The sequence below is a fragment of the Falco rusticolus genome, chromosome Z (genome assembly GCF_015220075.1).
Source record: "Falco rusticolus isolate bFalRus1 chromosome Z, bFalRus1.pri, whole genome shotgun sequence".
Classification (NCBI taxonomy): domain Eukaryota; kingdom Metazoa; phylum Chordata; class Aves; order Falconiformes; family Falconidae; genus Falco; species Falco rusticolus.
The window spans coordinates 61814158-61838446 of record NC_051210.1 but is presented as its reverse complement, the minus strand read 5'-3'; the positions used below and the strand labels follow the sequence as shown (position 1 = coordinate 61838446).

Sequence of the window (24289 nt, the reverse complement as noted above, 5' to 3'; positions counted from 1 at the left end):
GTGATTTACTTATCTCTCAAAAAGTCTTAGAACCAAGTTGGTTTATTCCCTTTTGCCTTTGCTAGGCCTGGAAGCATAATACCTCAGTAACAAGTCAGGATGATTGATTCGGCAGATCTTCACAGCCGCTTTTGATCAATGTGGTTGGTATTTGTAAATTCCCTCGCAGTGCCTGATGGGCAAGTCTTTTCCATCCCATCATCACTGTAGGGTAGCCCTGTAACAGGAAGTTCTTAGTAAGTTTTGTTTCAGTGGAAAGTAAAGGAAATGTTTAATGTATTGCCTTGATGAAATTTTCAATTCGTGAGCAATGACCGGACTAATACCACATCGATATGAGGTCTTCTGCAGACCTGTAAGGGTTTACAGTCCAGAACAGACTGTTTTAGTTTTTTCCTACGCAAATTACATCTTTTTTGTATGGCTCAAACTATTTAATTACCATATTTCTATTTTTCCCCCCCTCTGAAGCAAATGAGGTATTTGAGAAGTTTGCTTAAAATGAAGTATTTTCTTTTTTTTTTTTTGTAAGGTACTATCTTTGAAAGAAAAACTTTCCATATTCAATGTTCTGTAATAAAAAAAGAATGTTACCATTTTAAATCAATACAGGAGGAAGAAGACCATGATGAAGATGCTGATAGTGTAGAAGGCGAAGCTGCTAGCGATGAGAGATTCCAAATGAAAGAACGCATTGCCAAGAAGTTGAAAATTGATACAAGTGAAAATGCTAAACAGCAACTTCAAGAGGAAGAAACTAAGTCAGAAAAGAAAACAACTAGTCGCAGGTACTGTGCCTTCCACCCCCCCACTCCCCCCTTCGGCTTGTTTACAGTTAGATTTTCTGCTCAGTTCCAGTTTTGCGTTAACTACATTGATAGATTAGTATTGCATGCAAATTATTCCCCCCAGCTCACCTCCAACTGTGGAAAACAAAATTGCCTTTTGCTTTCTCATTTCTTAGTTTCGTTAGGCACTTTGAGCCAAACAGTTAAGTCACATTTTGTTAACACTGAGCACTTACTGATACCTTAGGGGAGTTTTGTTTTTCCCTGGGAGTTATAAATGAGGAGTCTTTATATGTGTTTGTCAAGCTTTACTTTTTCTTTCTATTTTGTAGAGTTGTTGGCTTGTTGTAGGGTTGTAAGGTTGAGTTTTGTGTCGTCTTTATCTCATAACACGTGGTGGTCAGCCAGTGTTGAGACTTACAGGAAGTAAAGGCTTCCTTGTCCAACATTGAGATTTACAGAAAGCAAAGGCTTCCTCATCATCCATTAAAGTCTGGTTTAACACAGTAGTCATTCTTGAAGTGTACCAGTTTTCCAATGCTGCAATTCGTACCTCAGTTTTTAAATCTCATCTAGAGCTGTTCTTAGAGTTGGAGTATGTCTGTGTTTATTAGTGTAGCACTGTATTCAAATTACTGAATTACATATTCAACTCTTTACAGACATAAAAGCCTGGGTTCTAGTCATCCATTGGGATGGATAATGTGGATCACCAAATCTGGTTACTAGTCCTAAAATTGAGATTGATGCATAATTCCAGTGGTAAATTACTTGAATTATTATCTTGGGTCAATTGAAATGGCTATATGTTGGTATGTGGGATGAGTACACAAGGTAGTTTTCTGTCTCAAATCTTGCAGAAACGTGCTGAAGCAGTTTCCTGACTGCAGAACGAAGTAATTGTTGGTTTTCAGTACTCTGCCTTCAGTGATTGAATAATCCTGTACCTTAGTAACATTTGTGATAGTACCCATAATATTGCCTAATACAGAATAAGTACAAGTTTCTCAGAGTCAGTGAACTGTTTTTGAGCATGGAGATTGGACAAATACAGCTATCAAACACCAATCTGTATCAGATAGTGGAGGCAAGGATTCCAACATTTAAAAGTTCTCCAAGAAAACTCTTTCTGAAAACATACCTTCAATTACATGGCAACCAAATAACATCTTTGGGACAGCAAAAGGCATTGCACTCTGTACATACTTAGCTGCCTGCCTACCTGTCCACCAATCTGTTTAACTGTCTGTTGGGTTTTACAGGGATGGCTCCTGGAAACAACTTTGCCTAAGGTATAATAAAAAGTTTGTAATGTGAAAGGAATATGTATGTTTTAAACCTACAGCATATCCTTAGGAGTGAGATACTCTGTGCCCAAACTTGCGTGACATTTTATGACATTTTCAGACATTTATGTAGGCATTCTGTAAGTTGCTGGTTCTGCATGCGGGTCAGTGTGCTGTGGTTGTATTTACTTCACTTTTTCAGGGCAGTAACAGTAGTACTATAGCCAAATGGGTTATCTTAACTCAGAAGAGGGTTTTATTGGATGCTGTTTTAGCATTTGTGAGCCGTAGCCTTGGGAGATATTGCCTAATACCACAAGTAACATCACTTTCTAGACTTAATGTTTTTGAAATAATTGTCTGGCATCTTCTGGCATGAAAATCTAAGATATGGTATTGTTTATTATAAATAAGGTGTTATTAACTTTGAGATCTTATGAGATAAATTAAGATAAACATTAGCAAGTTTCATTTTCTGGAATAGTGACTTTTTTATAAGCGTATGGGAGGTGATTGGTAGTATTCTCATGGGACTTCACCACCCACTGTAGTCCAAGTGGATAGAGATGTGGGTCATGCAAATATCAAACAAAAAGTTGGATCTGCCGTACATAGCTTGAAGGGTAATTCTACTAACTTATTGGAGGGCCAAGAAACATGCTATCTATCAGAATTCTTCATCTCATCAGATATTTAAATGTGCTAACAGAATAATTGAACATCTAAAAATATTTTTTCAGAGTACCGTCTTTTAATGTGCATGACGACTTCTACAAATCTGTGTTCATTTGTATCGGTCCTGTTTCTTTTAATACAAATCCATTTGTGAAGTGAGAACTCTCCATATCTGTTGCAGAGAAACAATATGGAAACAATAGCCACCTTCTCAATTTATGGTACTGAGATCCAATACCACTTCTAAAGGCAGTTGTACTTGGGGTACACAAATGGTAAAGTTCATTTTAGTCATTTCATTATGCATTTGAACCTTTTGTGTAGGTTTTAAAAAAATAGAGACACTTTCCAATTTTGTATGAGATGGGAAACCTGGGGAAAAATAATTTCCCACTCATTCTGGCAAGTTGTTAGAGAAATTCCACACGTCTGTTGTTTTTAATTAGAAAGCTTAAACCTAAACTTCAAAGTATAGAACAGCTGTTTACATGAAGAAATGTATACAGATAAAAGAAGTGTTTGCCAGCATGGCAAGAGTGATCAAGTTTATCAGCATTACATCGAGTTTGTAAAATGGCAGTGGCTTGTGATGATCATCAATGCTTCAGAGTAAACAGTCTTCTAGGTTGGCAGTTAAAGGTATTGTTTTAAAATTTGTTTTCATCCTGTAGGTGGGGCTCGGGTGCTACACATGTCTGGTTAGCAGCTTTTTTCCACGACTGCTTATTTGCAAGACATGCAGTGTGCGAGTACAGCTGGCTGCACAGTTTTTCATTGTACAGCCAACAGTTTCAGTTGCATCCGTATAACACATGTGCTATTAAATAGCAATATGAAATAGGTTTCTAGAATAGCTAAACTACTGATGAAGAAAAGCTGACTTTTTGAGTGGTTAGTATCACTTGAATTTTGTATTTCCTGTTGTATATTTTTTTTCCTAATAATCCTATGAATTGCAGTTGAACTATGTAATCACATTTCTTTTGGCTTGTAAGCAATCATTGACTATCATAAGGAGATGACTAGTAACAGCAGTAGTTAGTATCAATGATTGTTGTAATTAATATTATCTATATTGCCACTCCTTTGCATTCCTAGTTTTTTTAGTATGCACCTTGCATGTCATAGGTAAAATAAACAATCTTGTGAAGCTTTAGACACCTTGTGTGATATATAAGAAATTACTCATTTTTTGGAGAAATCTTAACACTTTTTAAGGTGTGATTCCTCTGATTTCTTTTTCTCCATTTGTTAGAAAACAGATTGAAATAACTAGTTTGCTTGCGTATGTCTGCACTTGGTCAAGTGACTTGCATCCCCACTATCATTTTGTCATCTAGGTGCAATAGTAATAAAATCAGTTAATAATGCTAAGCAGACATGCTCAAGTTCATACTAAGTCCACTTCAGACCATGCAGTAAAAAATTGCATATAGGTAAGACACCATAATACTTTCTTAGCATCTGAATAAACTTTGACACACTGAGTACGCAAGATTGCTTTCCTGAAGTGCTGTCATAGTACTGTGTAGAACAGCCAAAGGTAAATTTTATATGTAATCTCATGGAAGCCTTTTAAAAGACCTTTAAATCAAGATTCCTTATCGTAAATCTGCAATTGTTACAAAAGATGAATTGGGTATTTTTTGTTCGCAAGTTAATAATACATGGTAGAATATTTTGTTCTAAACGTATTTATTGTGCACTTGTTACCTTGTGCTTATAATGCAGTCATTATAATGAAAAGAAAAATAATTCTAGAGACTCACAAGTCTGCTGTCTATAATCTTCATTGCAAGGTGGCTGATGTCATTGCAAGACTGCTGTCTGTAATCTTTGAAACACTGTGGAAATCCTCTGACTGGAGGATGTTGCAGATCTTATGCCTGTTTTCAGAAAAGGCAGTCATCATAGGGATTATCTATTTAGCCTTACTTTTGGTCCTTGAGCAAATAATTGGGTAGGTTCTTTTGGAAGCTGTTTCTGGGCACGTGAAGGAGAAAAGGTGATTAGAAATAGTCAGCATGGATTTAGGAAAGGCAAGAGGAGGGGAAGAGCAGTGGTTATCATCTGGTTTGAGCATGAGGCTAGAGTAGATGAGTTTCTGAGGTTCCTTCCAACCGGAAGGCTTCTGTAATCTCTTTTTTTAAAAATTTTTTTAAAAGCATTATCTTCCCCCGCCCACCACCTTAGACTCCACTGAGGTCTGGAATTACAAGCCAAAACAAGTCCAGCAGCATTTTAGCTGGTTTTTTTAATTGTTTTTATCACAGACATACATTTATTTACTTATTTTATTTAATGCTTCTACTTATTTAAATGTAATCCAATATCTCATCTTGTGTTCAGGAAGCTACCTTTATACTTTTTTCTGACTGTAAGTAGTGGCAATGTGATGCAAATACCATATACTTAGAGCTACTTATTCACTTTGGAATTCAAAATTACCCATTTCTGTATAGAACTGAGATACTCTTTCTTCACAATAATTTACTATTTCCAATTTATTAACAATATTTTTAACCCTGCTAGCATTTTCTTAAACCAGATAATAACTGTTGCTATCAGGCCTTGTCCAACATTACAGTTTGTCTCCTTGCTTTTCAGTTTACCACCAAGAAGTATAAATTGTGCGTTAATAAGACTGGCTTTTGAATTCTTGAATACAAACTCTCTTTGCAACAGACTTCAAGCTTCGCTATACCTGAACAACTGTTGCTGCTTTCACATAGCAAATTTAGGTATTCTGTTAATAGTGTTTTAAGCCAAATGAGAGCATTGGATACACGGTTCATCTCATGTCATAATTTACTGCTAGTTACCCCAGTATGGAGCTCACTCTTTGGCTACAACTGAACAGGAAAGGCATTGAAATACAACGTGTAGATATCAAGAGAGTGTAGTTTAGTCCTGTTGTGATTTAGCCCCAGCTGGTAATTAAGTACCATGTAACCACTCAATTATTCTCCCGTCACCCGGAGCGATAGAAAGGAGAATCGGAAAGGAATGTAAAACATGACGGTTGAGATAAGAACAATTTAATAATTGAGATAAAATAAAACAAAAAAGCCCAATAATAATGTTACAATGAAAGGAAGGGAGAAGGGGGAGAAATGAAATCCAAAGGGAAGGGAGAAAAAAAAGCAAGTGACGTACAATACAACTGCTTACCACCTGCTGACCAAACCCCAAGCAGTCCCCAAGGAACGATCAGCAGGCCCCAGCCAACCCCCCTCCCAGTTTATATACTGAGCATAATGTCTCATCATGATGTCTCATGGTATGGAATATCCCTTTGGCTAGTTCAGGTCAACTGTTCTAGCTATGTCCCCTCCCAAATTCTTATGTCCCTCCAGCCTTCTTGCTGGCAAGGCCTGAGAAACTATAAAGTCCTTGATTTAGTAAACATCACCCAGCAACACCTAAGAACATCAGTGTGTTATCAACATTGTTCTCACACCAAAATGGCCCTGCACCAGCTACTAAAGAAGATAATTATCCCAGCCAAAACTAGGACAAATCCACATGTAGTCAGTGAGTGTAATCTGTTCCAGTATTTAGATACCTTACCCCTAACAGCACCTCATCCAGTTTTACATTATAATTTGTCTGGCTTTAACTTGGAACAAATTTTTTGCTGTGCCTTTTTCTGAAGTTCACTGCAGTATGTTTTATTTCCTGTTGCTGCTTAAATTCTAATTGAGTCCTTTCTGTCTTTTCGATAAACTGTATTTATTGAGTTCTTTCTGTCTTTTACAGTAAGACATTTTTTCCAGCCATTCAGTCACTTTATGGCTTTTTTTTGTTGCTTCTATAATTTTTCAACATTGGTTAAAGAGCTTTGACCAGTAACTTATTATTAGTTTCACTAGTGCTATATACAGATAGCAACAACTTTTTTTCTTACTTCCAGCTCCCTGTTTATTCATACAGTGCCCACATCAGTCCTTTTTACCAGTATTCCACTGAGATTGCTTATGTTGCTAGGGCTTTCTGGATTATTTTCAGTCATCACTCTTCAAGAACTAGTTTAACATCTTGTACAGTTTTTCTGTTTTACTTCCTAGATTTTGGCAAGTTGTCTTCATCTTCTGTTCTACTTAGCAAGGCTAGGTTGCCCAGTATCCTGATAGGAGAATTTGCTACTGTGACAGTTTTTGTGATTCACTAGTAGCAGACTTAGCACTGAGTTCCCTGGAGTGAATAGATCCGTTTCCAGTCAGTGGTCTCATTGGCAACTATTTTAAGCAATACCTCTATAACCTAATTCTTAGTTAATGAAGACGTTCTTCTGGCCTGTTTGGTGTTGCTGGTTTATTTTTTAAGGACTTTCTTACTGGAAAGTACTGGGAAGCAAGTTTTCCTGATTTCATACAATAAGAGACATTATTTGGGTTGACTCTAAAATTAGCCAGGTTAGCAACTAGTCAGGAACTCATGTTGAATTCTGCTAAGAAACTCTCTGAGAGCGTTGTGTAAGAATCAATAATGCTACTCTGAAACCTCATTGGTTTTGACTACTCTGCTTTTTCTGTGGGAAGGTTTAATTGTATTACTGTATTCGAGCCTGAAGTACTTTTTTTGTGTGTGTAATCCACTGCTTTTTTTGTAAAAAAAGACATTGCTAGTAAAATTGATGTAAAATTAATTTAACTGTTGAGCACATGTAAATTGATTAGTTTTCATTTTTGGATGTGTGATTAAACTAATAGCTTTAGCTGCAGCTTGTTATAGTACAGACAAACCTATTGCCCTTTTGTCATGATCTCTTAACTTTGGATCCCAATGTCTTTGTGGAAGTCCATAAAGTGCCAGGTATTAGATTAATGGGAAACATCTGTTAAGTGTTAAAAGAATAAAACAAGAAAAAAACGCCAAAACTGTCAAGTTGAACCAAACAGATGAAAATCTGCCACTAGATATATTGTACTACTACAGAAGATTGTTGCATGAGATTGGCTTGAAATCTGTAGTCTCTCTTCTTGTCTCTTTTCATATTGGGGTACCTTCAGATCTTTGTTACAATGCTACCTACATTTTGAATTTAATTTTTGTAGAATTTTTAAATTCTTAGGTGTTTAGAAGTATTAAGAGTAATGCTTCTATTTCATCTGACAGTGGAAGCTTAATTGTAAATATTTGTATTTTGTTCAGAATCACTCATTCTATACTCCAAAAAAGACATGTTCACTGTGTAGTTATCATGCTTCATTTGTATGTGTATCCTTTTAAAACTAGGATCAACCTTTAGTTATAAACCAGCAGATGAACTTATGTTGTTTCATTTTAAGTTCATTAAAGTGGGCAGTTTGTGCTTCAGCCTAAAATAAGCATTGAAAGCTATTTTAAACAATTTAATAGATAAAATTGTTCTATTCCATTTTATGGAATAGAACAACTACTGAGTGGTGATGTTAAATTTAACTTTTTTTCTGTCTGCACTGTGCTAGATACAGGAGTGTGTTCAAAGTACATTGTCTTGATTTGAAAACAAAGTAAAGATGATTACATAACACATGACAAAGATATCTGTGTAATATAATTCTCTAAAACGTTGGCTACAGAGTTACAGCACTTTTCATTTGACTTCGTTGTGCTGTGTATAGCATGTATTTTGGATAGGGTGGTAACTAGAGATCTGTAATCTTTAATCCAGGAGTGGGGGAGGAAGTATTCTATGACCAAAAAAATCCCATCTTTCTCAATACTTCTAACTGGTTCTTCAGTGCTTCCTTGTATTAACTCTGTGCTGTGCTTTGCAAAACTATGCTAAACATAAAATTTGTACTGCATAGTCTCTAGCATTCGTCACCCTGCCCTCTGATTTTTAGGTATAGTGTAATCAGCATAATGTTTTGGAGCTTTTGCAGGGTACTTAGCTAGAGTTTACAGTCAGCATCCCCAGAGGTTCGTCTGTTAGACTACTATATGTTGTGTATTAAAATACAGTTTAATATATAAAATATTTTAATATATAGTATTAGAGTCAAAGCTAGATACTGGGAGGCCACCTATAGATTCTTGACCTTGTAGCTCTTGTGGCTTGCAAGAGACTGAGAAGCGTAATGGGATAATCCTACACACTGAAATTTTTGCAATTAGATGTCAAAGGACTTACCTGTTTTCTTCTGTGATCTCAACTCCTTTTATGCAGTTTTGTCCCATAGTATGCTGACAAAAAGGTCTGAAGTTGTCTGGAAAACATAGCTTATGAACTTCGCAAGTGAGTTACTGTGCTCTTCAGAACTGCCGCACAGCTCTTCTCAAATAGGATGCAGAACCTATTTCATAATCCATAAAATCCTAACCAATATTTCTGGAAAAGTGCAAAAACTCATATAATGCTTAATTTCAAGGGAGCAGGTAAGCAGCAAATCTTTCCTGCTAGTCCTGTTTCAGTACAAAGTATCAAAATGTTACTCTTAAATCCTAATCGTTAGTGGCTTTTTTACACTAAACATGCCTAGGACTGTTCTAAGTGTTACGCCAGTGTTTGTTCAATAGTTAACAGATTCGGATTTCTATTTCTGTTCTTATACTCTCATCTTGAAATATCATTTGAAAAGCATTTGGAGAAGCAGTAGCTCTCTGATGGAAAGTACTAGGTACCTTCTATATTATGCAGGTAGTAACTACCTAGATGTTTTCAGCATATGAGAGGACTAGAGGAGCAGCCCAAACAAAGCGGTAAAGAGTTTGGAGTATTAGTTGTGAGCAAGGAATTAAGTTTTTCAGTTAACTATGAATTGTCTTTACAGCATAAGAATAAAGCAGCTGTCACATATCAAGATCAATGCATTTTCCTGTTTTTACTCCGTAAGTGTAGGCATGTCTACATACAGCCCGTGTACACACATCCAGCAAAAACTTAACTCAATGAGCTCAAACTTAGCATTGTGACTTGCTTTAAGTGGGGCCCTACCTTTTGAAGAATTTAGGGATTATGTCAAAAATTAAGTAGACAAAATAATGGTCCATTAAATATTATTATACAGCATAATACCTAGTTGACACCGTAAGTGCATTGTACTCCTTCTGATTTACACATGCCTCCTGTGGTTTGCAGGTGGAACGCTCTGGAATCCTAAGCACTTTTAGGGCTGTGTATACCTAAGAGAACATGTCTGTTGTGGTTTATTACCCCAGCTATGGTAAGGAGATGTGTGTGATCTGGAGCTACCTGTTAGGAAAAATAAAACTTTTTTCTTTTTTTTTAACCTGTGGTGTTGAGAAAAATCAGACACAAATTGGTAAGAATTCATTGTCCAGGTATCGAAAAACAGCAGGAACAGTATTGTTGTAAGCTAAGTCAATGTGACTTTCATGAAGAAATCTGAAATAGGAACTTATTTTGATATAGTCTGTTAAATTGGTGTCCCAACTCTGAACATTCTGTGATTCTGTAAAAGAATGAATTGTTTTGAATCACAGTTTGAGTGTGTATTTGATTAATGTAGTACCTGTTTTAAGCTTCTGACTTTTGAAAAATACAAAGATGTGGAAATGTATATGTTTGTAATTTAGAAACGGAACTTTTTTTGGCATGTTTGTGAAGGTGTCTTTATAAAATGGATCCCCAGAAAAATTATGTTAGATATTTTCATGATGCCTTGCTTGATCTTGACTATGGCTAAACTAGAAAATGACACAAAAATTCACTTTAGGTATAAGAGGGGAAAAAAAAAAAGGAAGAAAGATTTAGTCCTGTATGTTTCCAGAGTGTCAGAAAGAAGGGGCGTGGTTTCAGAATCTCCTGTTTTGGTATTGTTATCCTGACTTTGTAATGATCCCATACACAGACTCACCCACAGGCCATATGATATCTTAAGGTCATACCTACCTGCATGTCAGATGTTTGTTTTGATAGACTTCCACATTAATTTGTGTGTGTTCTGTATGCTTTGAGTGGCATATCACGGCACATAAATCTGATATGGATTTGAAACCAAAGTGCTAATTTATAAATTGCCATTTATCTACAGTCATATGGAAATTGCTCACTTCTGCAAAGGTTTACATGACTCAATGATTCCAGTGAAACTATTAATGTAAGTGAAAATTCATCCATTAAATAAGCCTGAGAACCACTGAAATTCCTTTGGATTGGAATTTGATGATCATTGTATGGTATGAAGAATAAAGGAGAGGAAGGAGTATTTTGGCTAAAATGACAGAGAAAGGTCTTACCCTTGGGACCGAGTCACTTTTGTTAGTGTGGGATTTTTGTTTGGTTTTTGTGTGGTTTTTTTGGTGGGGAGGGGTCCCCACAAGGCTGGTTTAAGGGATTATTGCCTTCCTTTCCTGACCCCTTGGCCACTTCTTGCCGTTTTTTCCTCAGTTAGAGTGTTACAGTTGCTTGTGGACTTTCTTGTAAAACAGATCCATTATACAATCCCAGTAAATTGAGTTTTAAGAAATCAGCTACAAAACTAGGGCCAGCAGTAAGCTTGTCAAAAGACAAGAGACTTTGAAGCAAGTTTTAATGCTGTAGAGAGTGTGCATGACCTACCCACAGCACACTGCATAAAAGATACAGACATCACTCTTGGAAGGAAATGAGAACAGCATCTTGCTGGGACTAGAACCCTGAAAGATACTCACTTTTGTTTTAATCCTTATGTTTTACTAAGTCATTTGGTTATTAGGATTTTTTCTCATCTCAAGTAAGATCATAGTACTAATACTTTTATGGTACACTTAATTAATATTTTCTTTTGATTTATACTTCTTAGTGCATGGGGGGGATCACTCTAATCTGACTACTTTTCTTTAAGGAAAACAATAATATTTGATTTAGCTAAGTGTAATGTTTTTAATATATCCAATCTTTAAAACAGTTAATCAGTTACTTTTTGACTGACGAGGTTCTCTGGTTCTCTTTCTAATTACCTCAGGAAATGGAAAGAATTATCTTCTTTTCCTTTGGTAAAAATGAATTCCGAAGTTAACCATAAGTTTAACAAGTTAGAGTGTTCCTTTTCATTTGCATTTTTATATTTTGTTCAAGAATGTCAATATTTCAGACACATGTAACTGACATACAAGAAAGATTACTTCAGAATTGGTTTTAGAAATACTTCATTTTTCTGAATAAGAACATTTACTTAGTGTTAAGGATTGCAGGATTCTTTTTTTTTTAATAATGTAAATTTTTCTGTATTCTTTACCTTAATAACATTCATTGTAAAGAGAAAATAATCCTAGACATACTCTTTATGGAGTTTTTGATTGGCAGTAACTTAAAAGCAGACTATACCATATTAAACACAAGCCTAGATTGTTTGGGCACAAAACCTAGAATCCCAGCAATGAGATTTTTCTTGGCTAAGCATCAAAGCATTTTAATAGGTATAGTGTTAGCCAGGGACAAAGAGGAGATTGTTACTGTGGTATATTTCATCCTGCTGCTACTTGGCAAGAGTCACTGTATTTTTAGGTGAAGCTAGTGTGTGCATTTGTCTAGTCACCTGGAAAAAAGGATGCGTAGATGACCCGTGAAAATGCAGTTAGCATGATGGAAGGTGAGAATGTGTAATCCTTATTATACAGTGAATTGTTAGCAGTATGTTGTGGGTAAGATAAAATTTCAAAGAGCTGGAGTGTTCTCAGTTGTTTAGCTGCACATGTGGGTGGTTTTTTTGGTTTTTTTTTTTTTAAATTTCTTTTGGTAACATAACAAGATGGATTTAACAGTGGTATAGCTGCATACTTTTTAATTGCTAAATGTTCATGCTCCATTTCCTTTCTTTGTTTCAACAGAGTTGAGTAGCATGGGAAGAGACATTTTTGAGGTTTTTGTTTCTATTAAAGAATAATTTTTTTGTCAGTACAACAGTACATCTTAAAGTGATAGGGCAGTGAAGGATGACTACAGCATGTTCAAACATTTTCTTTATTCATCGCATCTGCTGTTTGTCTCTAGACGGTCAGTTCATGGTATAATTCAATATTTGTATTATCTTACATGACTTACTACAGAGCCAAAAAGGTAATAGGTATTTTTAATATAGTGTGGAACGAGTCATGTTGGTCATGAGACTCTGGTTTTGGAATCTTTATAATTAGTAATGTTTTATGAATAAAAATAAGTAAAATTCAATTCATGCCTAAGAAGTTGTTAAGTTTTTGATAGTATTTAATAGTAGTAGTTGGTAGTTTGGTAATACAGAACAAAATAAATTGCAAACTTTGTGAGCAGAGCATATTTTATTAGGAAATCTTTCAGATAGTAAAGAAAACTGCTACTAATTTAATTACTACTTTTTTTTTTTTTTGCCTCCAAGATTGTAGCTACTACATTGTCTTAGGCTGCATTTCATATTACTCTCCATCCTGTTTCATAACACTTAACATCCAAATGTTTTTACTACAGGTCTTCACTGAGTTGTCTGCAAGTCCACCTATCTGCTTTGCTTTGCAAGTGGGATAATAGGTTTTCTGTCATGTTTTTTGTGAAGAATCTTAACAAATTGTTGCCTTTCTAAGCCCATTTTCTCTTCAGCCTGAAGTATTTGGTTTCTAATCAAAACATAATCGGCATTGGAGAGTTAGATACCTTAGTGATGAGCTTGAAGTAAATTCCTGTATAAATTCGGCAGTGGGATTCAAGCTTTCTTTCTTCTTCCTCTTTGGTCAATAGGGAAGCTCAGCTTTCTTTGAGAGCTATGCAGTATAGGGTAATGAAATTTTTATTTTGCATCTTTTATCTTTGTTGTTTTAGGTTTGGGGTTGGTTTTGTTGTTATTGGTTTGTTTTTTTTTTAAAGCAAACATCCACTTTCCTGTGTTATTCTGCAGGTATATAGTCAATACTTCCAAAGCAAGCCACTGTGTAACACCTTTTCCAGGACATTTCCTTTACTGCTGTATACACATAGCAATATCATTTTCTGATTCTTTGCCACGAGCAGAATTTTAATCAAGCAAATTTGTAGTCCTATCCTTACTGTTGTTAGGCTTCTACTCTGTTTTTATTGCACTGCTACTGAGTGTCACTTATATTCTCATTTCCTTTGAAAGTTTTCGGTTTTCTTTGCTATTCCTCACAGCAGTTTACATTATTTGCAGGAGGTGTGATTGCTGCTGGAAGACTGTTATTAAATGAAAGTTGAATTCCACTGCAGAATGTTTACTCTTACTAAAAGATTTTTGCATAGTAAAATGGTAATACATCATTTTTTTTAAGTCACTTTGAAGTGACTTACATTAAGTGATTTACATTAAATGGTGTCATTAAGTACAATAATAATTTACTTCTTTGTATAAAAATGTTTAATTTTTAGTAAAGACATTTGTATCTAGATAATATAGCTTCTTAGTTTTATATTTTTCTCATATTCTGAATGTGGGCAAAGAATATTGAAGAAATTTTGAAGAATTTCTTTGTTAGTGTGCTCATATTTGAATCTGCTTTCTTTGAGAGTGGTAAAGGAAATCATTTAAGAGGAACTTCACTAATGATGATGGTTGTTTCATCTGCTTCTTGTATTTTAAGGGGGTATTTTCGACGCTTTTCACAGATACATTTATAGTGATCATAGTTTGTTAGCAGCATTGCTGCCTGCATACTTCTGGTGGATATTGTATGTATCTTAGAGATGTGGTTTCAGGAATGCTGTTTTAGATTAAGGGATTCTTTGTAAATTTTTCCTTGGTGTTTCTAGCAATGCAATTCAGAGTTCTGTTGAAGGCATTTCTTATTCTAGCTTCATAGACAACTTGATACTAATATTTAAAAGTAAAAAAGCAGTGGCATTTTCTAGAACTGAAGACCAGAATATACTACAATGATCCTCACTTTTCTGAGGTAATGATTGGCAAAATATGCTTTTGTACTCTTAGAAATCTGCTCTCTATGGATAATATTTCTGGGGAAAAGGCAGGAGGGGCGAAATAAGAACAAACCAAACCCCAGGCATTGCACTGTTCTTTTGGTCTTAATCTTTAACACTGTCAAGTATTCCTGAATGGATCATTGTGGACCATATTTATAGGTTGGCATTCTGCAGTGAACTTTACAAATCCAGTCTTGTAAAAGTCTTTCAGTTGTTCTTTTTGATTCCTTGCATGACAATAGTACTGTTCTCTCACATTTGTGAACCCCTAGAATAACAAGGCCATAGTTGTGGCTTAAGTTGAAATTATATAGCAGATTCTGTAGAAGTTAAAGCAATGTCTGTAATCTGTTTCTCCCATAAACAGTAATATGTTTTGTTGTAAATGGTAGTAGTTGCAATTTCAGTCTGTTTTATTGATACTTTATTAGTGGTTGATGAATTTTCACAAACATATTGTTAAATATTTATGTGCTGCTGCTGCTGCAAAATCTCTCGCAAAGAAATTCAAGTTGTTTAGTTTTGGTTGGTTGGGTTTTCTTCAGTTGGGTTTTTTGGAAATTATGAGTGTGATTATATTGCATGGTGTTTTGCTTTCCACATGAACAATTTAAACCTTTATGTAAGTAGCTAAGAAACAGTATTACTATTAATAATATTCTTCAGTTTTAATCATGTTACCATTTGTTAAACTTCATGGTTTCAGATTCATTTTGCATATAAATGACAACTCTCTGGTTGCATACTCTCCTAGTTAACAGGGACAGTGCTAAAGTATATGTAATCTTTTACACATACTCCACTTAAGCAGTGAAGCATTTCACTTGCAAAGCGTGTGTAACTAAATATTTTTTTTATTAGTTGATCAACTGTGGTTTTAACATCGGCATGCAGGCAGTGATGATATGTATTGGTTTCTGCCTCTTTATGCTGATCTCTTGAATTTTATATTGAATGATGCTAGTGTAAATAGTATCAGATCTCAACTACCACACTGTACATGCAGTTTATGGTCACAGAGACAATAAAAATGATGATGTCCTTTTGAAAGTGTGTCTGTATTGTACAGAAAGGCAGCTTTCCTGAGAATGTTGATAGGACAGCAGGTATGACTAATATTCTGCTGTAGTCTTGTAAAGTGATATTTTTACATTTATGAATTACATGCTCATAAACACACTTTAGTGCCCTGTGTGCTTGTGAGTGTAATCTGAATTCGTCATAAATAGTTATGCAAAATATTTTCATAATAATGTGTTGACAATTTTAAGATTTTTATGTGTGTGTGAATGTATCTTTACTGCTACATTTTAGTATGGAATTTGTAATTTGTTTTTTTTTCCCTCCATTTTCTTTCTGTGAGATTACTTTCTTGAAATGAGTGATAAATTGGATAATTTCTTGCAGCACAAATTTTTGTCTCTCTGAGAATACAGTTTATTTGAGAATAAGGAAGTAAAACATGGCACTTACAAACTAGACCCTCCAACCTTTTGCTGCAATTGTTGTGATTTCTGTAATTAAAACTTCTGCTATTTCACTGAGTCTGAAGTCAGTAAAACTGACTAAACATGGTAATAAGTATCACAGTAAATTTTAGGGATTATGTTTTGAGGACTTAGCTTTTGAGGCTTGTTGCTGGGCAGACTTTTTATTGGTCAAGAGTCAAGAATATGTACAGACTGAAATACTCACTCTGATCAGAATACTTTGCACATAATGAAGGCAAAGTATGTAAATAAGATGAATTATTTTTGAGCAAAACCACTGTGGTGTTTTAATCAAGAACTGTAACTTTAGTGAATTTCAGTACATGTGTTCCATAAAAAGTGTACACAAACTGATTTCTGTTTGTTATGATCACTTGACTTCAAAGTTAAATTTAAGCATGGAGAGCATAGTAGAGTTTCATAATAATTATAGGTATGAAAAACTATTTTGGATGTTTTATGAAATAATTTTTGGTGCTTCATGAAAATTATCATCACAAGCACTTGCTTTATTTCTGAAAAAAGATCTAAGATGTATTAATCAAGATTTTGAGTAGAGTTTGTGTCTGCATGAGTAAAGAGAACCCAACTTGAATCCTTATAAGGGTATATCTGCTTCTAATGAGAAAGAGCTGTTTATCTAATGAAAATGGAAAACATCCAAAAAGCCTGGACTTTGAAAGGGAAGGCAGAAAAGACTGCTCTGATGATTTAATCCAGTGTTTTACCTAATAAAGCACACAAGACTCTTAAAATCTTTTATCTCACTTATGTTCTGGTGGAAAAAATCCCATTTTAATGTAGAGATTTATGCCCTACTGAAAGAAAGGGGCATAAATACAGGTACCCCATGAAAATTTTCTTTAGGTGCCTTTCTTGTTAATTTAATAAAAATGCTGCTTCTTTTTGGTCTGCCTGTTGGCTCCTCTTAGAACGATTAGACCCTTTTTCACTTATGTGCTAGCCTTCTGTTAGCATATTCATCTTCATTTGCAAATTGTGACCAAATCACTCTTGAGTTTTGTTTGATAAATTAAGTAGATGGAGCATTAACCTTCATTTTGTGGCATTTTACTGTTTCCCCAGTCTTTGTGGTATGTAAACTTGGCCAAAAGTTCTTACCTTTTCTTCCTTCACACAAGGTAGTCTGACATTCTTTTTTTTATGTCCAAACGTAGTAGAAATAAAGTAATATTTTCATGGTTCTAAGTTAATCTTTCTGTGATTTTTGCTTAAGAACAGTTTATCAATGTCAAGCTTATAATTATTTGGTTTGTATTTTCTCTTTGTAAATAGTGATTTAACATTATGGTTTCACCCTCTTCTTTCTCCCGCTACTGGTCTGGAATTTTCCTCCTGTGTTATTCACAACCAGTGTTCCCCATGGCTCAGAAATCTTTTAAAGGGTCTTTTAAAAAATCTTGGATGCAAATCCTGTGGCCCTTTTGCTCTTTTTGTACTGCTTAATTTTTAGTAGGTCTTCTTCCTACAGAAAGAGCTATTGAATCCTTTTTTCTTTTTTTCCCCCTTACATTGTTAGCCCTTTTCCATTTTTTAGGAGTCAATCCCTAACATAAAAAGCAAATCTAGAAATGTAATTTTCTTCTATATGTGCTCAAAGATGTGTGACTGTATAACTTCAGCTGTGTCCGTTGTCATAAAAAATGGACAATAGTTATTTAATTATTTTTTTTTATTTAAAAGTATTTTTAACTTGTTAAAATAAAACATGAGGGCTAAGTTAAGGAAAAAAATACTTGCTACCATTAGTACCAACGTTTGGTACCATTTTTTTTTATTCAGGCATTTGGCAGCAAATCGCAACCAAGCAGCTTCACACTTTTCGCTGTACACCTGTTTATTCTTTGTATTTCTCTGGATGTTGAATATAAAGTTGAAGCTGCTGATAAAATCAAAGTATCAAGGCCAAATATCATACGTTTAGGACACCTTTTAAAATACAACTGCGATTAGAAACTAATGTTTCTTTTGTACTCTGTTAAAAGTTGAACTAGGTCTCTCTATGAAAGAACACCTGACAGAAAACCAGTTTGAATTCATGTAGTTCCTACTTGATTTGCTGGAAAATACCATGAAAAATTATTTTTGTTCCAAGCTACCTTTACTAGTAACTAGAACAGGTATTTCCATCTTCTATACAGGATGGCATTTTGTAGTGACTGCCTTTATTACCAAGGAAGTGTTAAAGGGCTGGACTAATGCTGCAGGATGGGTGTCCAGGCAGCTTGTTACTCTCAGGGACATTAGGATATTAGGGCATCTTGCATGAGGGAAGAGCTCTGATAAAACAGATATTACTATGAATTGCCGTGGGAATAGTGACATAAAATACACAATTTCATGGAGCTAGCTCTAGCCTATGAGTTTTCATTTGTCTCTTTACCATTAGCTTCTTTCCCTGTGGTATGTTTTCTAGTTCTCTCAGGTCCTGGAGCTCAATTAGTGGCACTGCCTCTTCCCTTTCCAGTAAATTAGGGGAATTGCTTTAGGGTGTCAGAGAGAGGGATCATAAAAGTGGACAGAAGAGAATGATGTAGGATGCTGCATTATTCTCATCAGCCCATTTCCAGGTAAGGGACATTACGAAAAAAGAAATATTGTTGCAAGAGCAGGTGAGAAGGCAGTCTGAGTTTCAGTGGATTTTGTGCAGTGCTACAGCAGTGTGGCTTAACTCTCTGCAAAGGGAACTTGGTTTTAGAAGTTGTATAAAACATGTTACTGCAGTGTGGAATTGAAGTTAATAAGTCCTGCCCAGCCTACTGGTGACATGTGGAGACATGCTGTATTTTCTTGCACAAGTTCTTAGAGCGATGGAGTTGACCATTTTGGACCATATGGTGCTGTGTTGGGTCAGCACAGCTTATTGAGTCTGTTTCTGCAGCATCTAGGCTGCACCCAACCCAGCTTCTGGAAAATTTCTGGTTATTTCTGCATAATGCATGTAACCCTCCAGAATGTGGAGGCTTTATTGGAATATAATGAGCCAAAGCGGGATTTATGTATTTACTGGGAGGGATGGGAACAGGGACAAAACTATGAGAAGCCCTCCCAAAATACTGGGGAATGTAATATCAAGGTATGGAAGTGTCTCATTGAGAGCCATCCTTGGTCCAGTATATCTGATACCAAGTTAGACTGGTAGATCATTTTGGACCGTAGTTGATAACCATGAAGTTAGCTGTCTTTGTACCAAGTTTATGTGCTTGGAACACAAGGGAAGGATGACAGACCCGACCTGGGAAAGAATCATATATTGTTAAAGTTTGTGTCTGCTTTTTTGTCTCATTAAAGCAATTTTTGCCCTTTTCAGACTTCATCTGTCTCTGGAGATGATTGTTACAGGTGATGCTTGTCACAGGTGATGCTTGTCAGCCTGCTGTCTTCACACATGTATGGCTAGATGCTTTGTGATCTGTGGCTGGATTCATAGGGTTCTTCAAGTCAGCAGAGGCTGATTGTGGGTAAGGCTAGTAGGTCATGCCATGCCCCCAGCTCACTCGGTGTTGAGTGTCCGTATGGTCTTATGTTGCATCTTTGTGATACATAGGGGTGGATTTTTGGTATGTCTCTTCCTAAGCCCAGACACAAAGAGTATGTATCTGCAGCTTGCTGTTATTGTGACTTTGAGCGAGATCCCAAAACACTATCTAGCCCTCTTTGTTGAACCGATTGTACTACTTGGTGTTATAACTGATTTATTCCAAGTTGTTATCCATCTATTGACTGCTATGAGGTCTTCTAATAATAGGTAGTTTATGGAACTATATACTATTACTAGTCTGTTCAGTTAAATGTGTGATAATGGTGTATTTGTAGTCAACAATTAACCTGAGGGGTTGTTGATGATCCAGAAAATCTGGTAACTGCTACCTAGGCATTTTATATGGTACTATTCTTGTTTTGTGAATAGTAATGGATAAATAAAACAACCATCAACCTCACAAAAGTTAGTTTAATATATACTCATTCACTAAAAAGACATGATGGAGGATAAAACATGAAACAGTAATGATCTGGATGGGCCAGTTTGATAGTGGAATACATTATCAGGTAAGCAGACCTTTGATGCTTTCCTACACATTCTGCCTCAAATTGTAACAGAAAAGACAAACCCAGGAAAATTTTATTCATGATAGATCATATGGTAACTAACATTAGGAAAGGACTATAGATAGGATTACAGATTTAGTTCTGAGCTATTTCTAGAAATTATTTGGACCATGCTGAGGAACTGAAGTTGAGCAAATGCTATATTCCAAAGTGGTATCAGAATATTTTGTTCATACTCATTGCTTGGCTATGTTGCAGCTACTTGGTTTCTTGTGTCCTTTTTAGAGAGATGCAGTTCTTATCACTTTGATTAGTTCTCATTTTGACTCACAGTGTACTTGAAAATTTATGATCCTCTCAGTAAAAGGGTTAATGTACATTGTTTGACAACTTCCCAAGTTGGAGAACAGCAAAGCATACTGTAGTCACAGTTGGATAATTTAACAGCAAAATCACTTTTTAATGAGAAGTGTATCAGCAGTACAGACCTTTTGAAGTTCTTCTTAAGTTTGGCTGATAAGCAGCCATACTGAGCTCATTGATGAAAAAGCACCATTTGCTGGACAAGCTTCATGCTTAAGACTGGAAGTCACAGTTACATCATTCTTTGGTTAATTGGCTGCACCTGTCACTTGTTAACAGCTCTAATCCAGTAGTCTCTGAACCACATGTTGAAAGGTCAGCAGGACCAGGAAAGAGCCTGGTGCACTGGGAAGCATTGTTAGGTATAATCTTAGTTTAGCAGCCTGTTGTGCTTGTTAAATTCAAATTGCCACTTTTCAGCTCACTACATGAGCTTCTCAAAATGACAATGTTGTGAATGACTTGATAGTAAAGTACATGGTTCTTTTCCTTCAAGGCAATGCTTAATTAACTTAAGAATACAGTATTTTTTTTACAGAATGTATTTTCGGGGGTTTGTCTTTTGTGATGAAAAAGACTTTATTTGTTCTCCTTGAAGTAGAGTGTAATTAAATAATACGAATATAAAACTTACATGTAGCCAGGGAAAGTACATCTGGATTTCTTTATATACAAAAATGCACACTTATGAATTTGTTAGTATTTAGATGTCCCTTCCATGTCATTGAGGTTTGGGTCCTTAGCTGTCTCAGGTGCTTGTCATTGGACTGCCTTTTATCACATAGTCTTATTCAGGGAACTGAATTTTCAGTATAGTTACTATCTTATTGTAGATAAGTAGTTGTTTTGGTGTTCCTCGCTCTTTGTATACTTAAGCTATCTGTGCTTTTTCAGCTAGTTAAATAGTTTGAGTTCTTCAGTATATCTTGAAAATACCTGCTTTCTACATATATTCATGTTGTATATGAATTTTGAAAGTACATCTGAGTATGTTGGGCACTAGAATTTGAGATAACTTGTATGCTTTGCAATTTTTGTACATTTTCTAATGAGTAATTTGCTAAACTTGTTCAGACAACTTGAATAAGATAATTCCCTTATTCTGCACATAGTGTAGAATACTGGTGCATTATCCCCCTTTACTTCAGAGGAGTAATTCTCATACTATTGAATTTAAAATTTAGAAATGTTCTAAGTTTACAATTTCATAACAGTTTGTGTTTTAGTATTTTGCTGTTTATTCTATTGTAAATTTTAGACAACTACAAGTACACAGAAGATGTGATAAACCAAGATTTCAGTATTAATGGTTGTTGCTAAGAGATTAAGTTTGACAAGAGGCATATTGCATTACTTGACTGAGTCTCTTGTAACTTTCTGTATCAAATAAGAATGTTCTTGCTAAAAATTATGATATACAGTGGTGTGAGTTGGAAGGGACCATTAAAGGTCATAGGGTCCAGCCCACCTGCAATGAACAGGGACATCTTCAACTCGATCAGGTTGCTCAGAGCCCTGTCCAACCTGACCTTGAACGTTGCCAGGGACGGGGCATCTACCACCTCTCTGGGCAACCTGTTCCAGTGTCTCACCACCCTCGTCATAAAAAATGTCTTCCTTTATATCTTGTCCAAATCTACCTGCTTGCAGTTTAAAACCAATTACCCCCTGTTATATGGCCAACAGGCCCTACTAAAAAGTCTGCCCCCACCTTTCTTATAAGCCCCCCTTAAGTACTGAAAGTCCACAGTGAGGTCCCCACAGAGCCTTCTCTTCACCAAGCTGAAAAACTCCAAGTCTGTTAGCCTTTTCCCATAGGAGAGGTGCTCCACACCTTTGATCATTTTTGTGGCCCTCCTCTGGACCCACTCCAACAAGTCCATGTCTTTGCTGTGCTCCGGCTTCAGAGCTGGACACAGCACTCCAGGTGGCGTCTCACCAGAGCAGAGTAGAATCACCTCCCTTGACCTGCTGGCCATGCTGCTTTTGATGCAGCCCAGGATATAGTTGGCTTTCTGGGCTGCAGGCACACATTGCTGGCTCTCACTGAACTTTTCATCTACTGGTGCCCCGAAGTCCTTCTCCACAGGGCTGCTCTCAATCCTTTCATCCCCCAGCCTGCACTGATACCAAGGGTTGCCCCAACTCAGGTGCAGGACCTTGCACTTGGCCTTGTAGAACCTCTTGAATTTCACCATGGGCCCACTTCTTGAGCTTGTCCAGGTCCCTCTGGGTGGCATCTCATCCCTCAGGTGTGTCAGCAACACTACTGAGCTTGGCATTGTCTGCAAACTTGCTGAGGGTGCACTTGATCCCGCTGTCTGTGTCTTTGTTGAAGATACTAAACTGTATGGATCCCAGTACAGGCCCCTGAGGGACACCACTTGTCACCAGTCCCCATCCGGAATTTTAGCCGATGACCATTACCCTCTGGATGTAACCAGCCAGCCAATTCCTTATCCACTGAATAGTCCATCCATCAAATCCGTATCCCTCCAATTCAGAGGGAAAGATGTTGCAGGGGACCATGTCAAAGGCCTTACAGAAGCCCAGATAGATGTCATCCAAGCTCTTCCCTTGTCTGCTGATGTAGTCACTCCACCGCAGAAGGCCACTAGCTTGGTCAGGCAGGACTTGCCCTTGGTGAAGCCATGCTGGCTGTCTCAGATCACCTCCCTGTCCTCTGTGTGCCTCAGCATAGCTTCTAGGAGGATCTGTTCCATGATCTTCCCAGGCACAGAGGTCAGTAGTTCCCAGGGTCCTCCTTTCTAGGCTTTTAAAAACGGGTGTGATGTTTTCCTTTTTCCAGTCACCGGGGACTTCACGTGACTGCTGTGACTTTTCAAATATCGTGGAGAGTGGCTTGGTAACTACATCAGCCAATTCCCTCAGGACTCTGGGCTGCACCTCGTCAGGTCCCATAGACCTATATGTTGAGGTTCCTCAGGTGGTCATGAACCTGATCTTCTCTTACAGTGGGGGCGACTTGGCTCCTGTGTTGCAGTCAATCCACTCTGAGTGTTGGGGTGAAGAGAGGTTGCCAGTCAAGACTGAGGCAAAAAAGTTGTTGTGTGTCTCAGCCTTCTCATCTCTTGTTATCAGTTTGCTGGTCGTATTCATTGGATGTGGGGGTACGCTTTCTTTGACCTTCTGTTCCTGGCTGACATACCTGTGGAAGCCCTTACTATTCTTTGCATCCCTTGCCAAGCTCAGGTCCAGCCATGCCTTGGTCTTCCTGACCTCATTGCTATATAACTGCCTAATGTCCTTGTAGTCTTCCCAGGATAACTGTCTCTGCTTCCACTGCCTATGCATTTGCTTCTTGCTCTTTAGTTTGACTAGCAGGCCTCAACTCATCCATGCTGGTCTGTTGCCTTCATTTCTTGATTTCTTATACCTGTGGATCGAGAGCTCCTGCACTCTATGGAACGCATCCTTAAAGATCTATCAGCTCTGTTTTGCCAGCGCTTGTCTCTGAGGGAAGTTTCCTATTGACTAACTCTTCAAAAGCTTGAAGTTTGCTTTCCTGAAATTCAGGATCTTAACTTTACTATTTGTTTGTCCCATATCCCTCAGGACTGCAAACTCCATCAGTGCGTGATCACTGCAGCCCAGGCTGCCTTCAGTCAACATGACCAGTTAGCTCATTTGTGTTGGTGACCAGCAGGTCCAGTAACACATCCGCTCTGGTAGGCCTGTCTGATGCCTTTGCTTAAGAAGTTATCCTCAACGCATTCCAGGCATCTCCTGGATTGCCTACAGTGTAATAGTGTAATAGACATT

General features: G+C 36.8%; 1 protein-coding gene across 1 annotated transcript in view; it reads left to right on the top strand.

The window, feature by feature from the left end:
* Positions 1 to 24289, top strand: part of CWC27 (CWC27 spliceosome associated cyclophilin) — a 114396-nt gene that overhangs the window by 6830 nt on the left and 83277 nt on the right. Inside the window, exon 4 of the mRNA XM_037372643.1 lies at positions 613 to 788. Within this exon, the coding sequence (XP_037228540.1) occupies positions 613 to 788 (176 nt within the window). The remainder of the gene's footprint in view (positions 1 to 612; positions 789 to 24289) is intronic.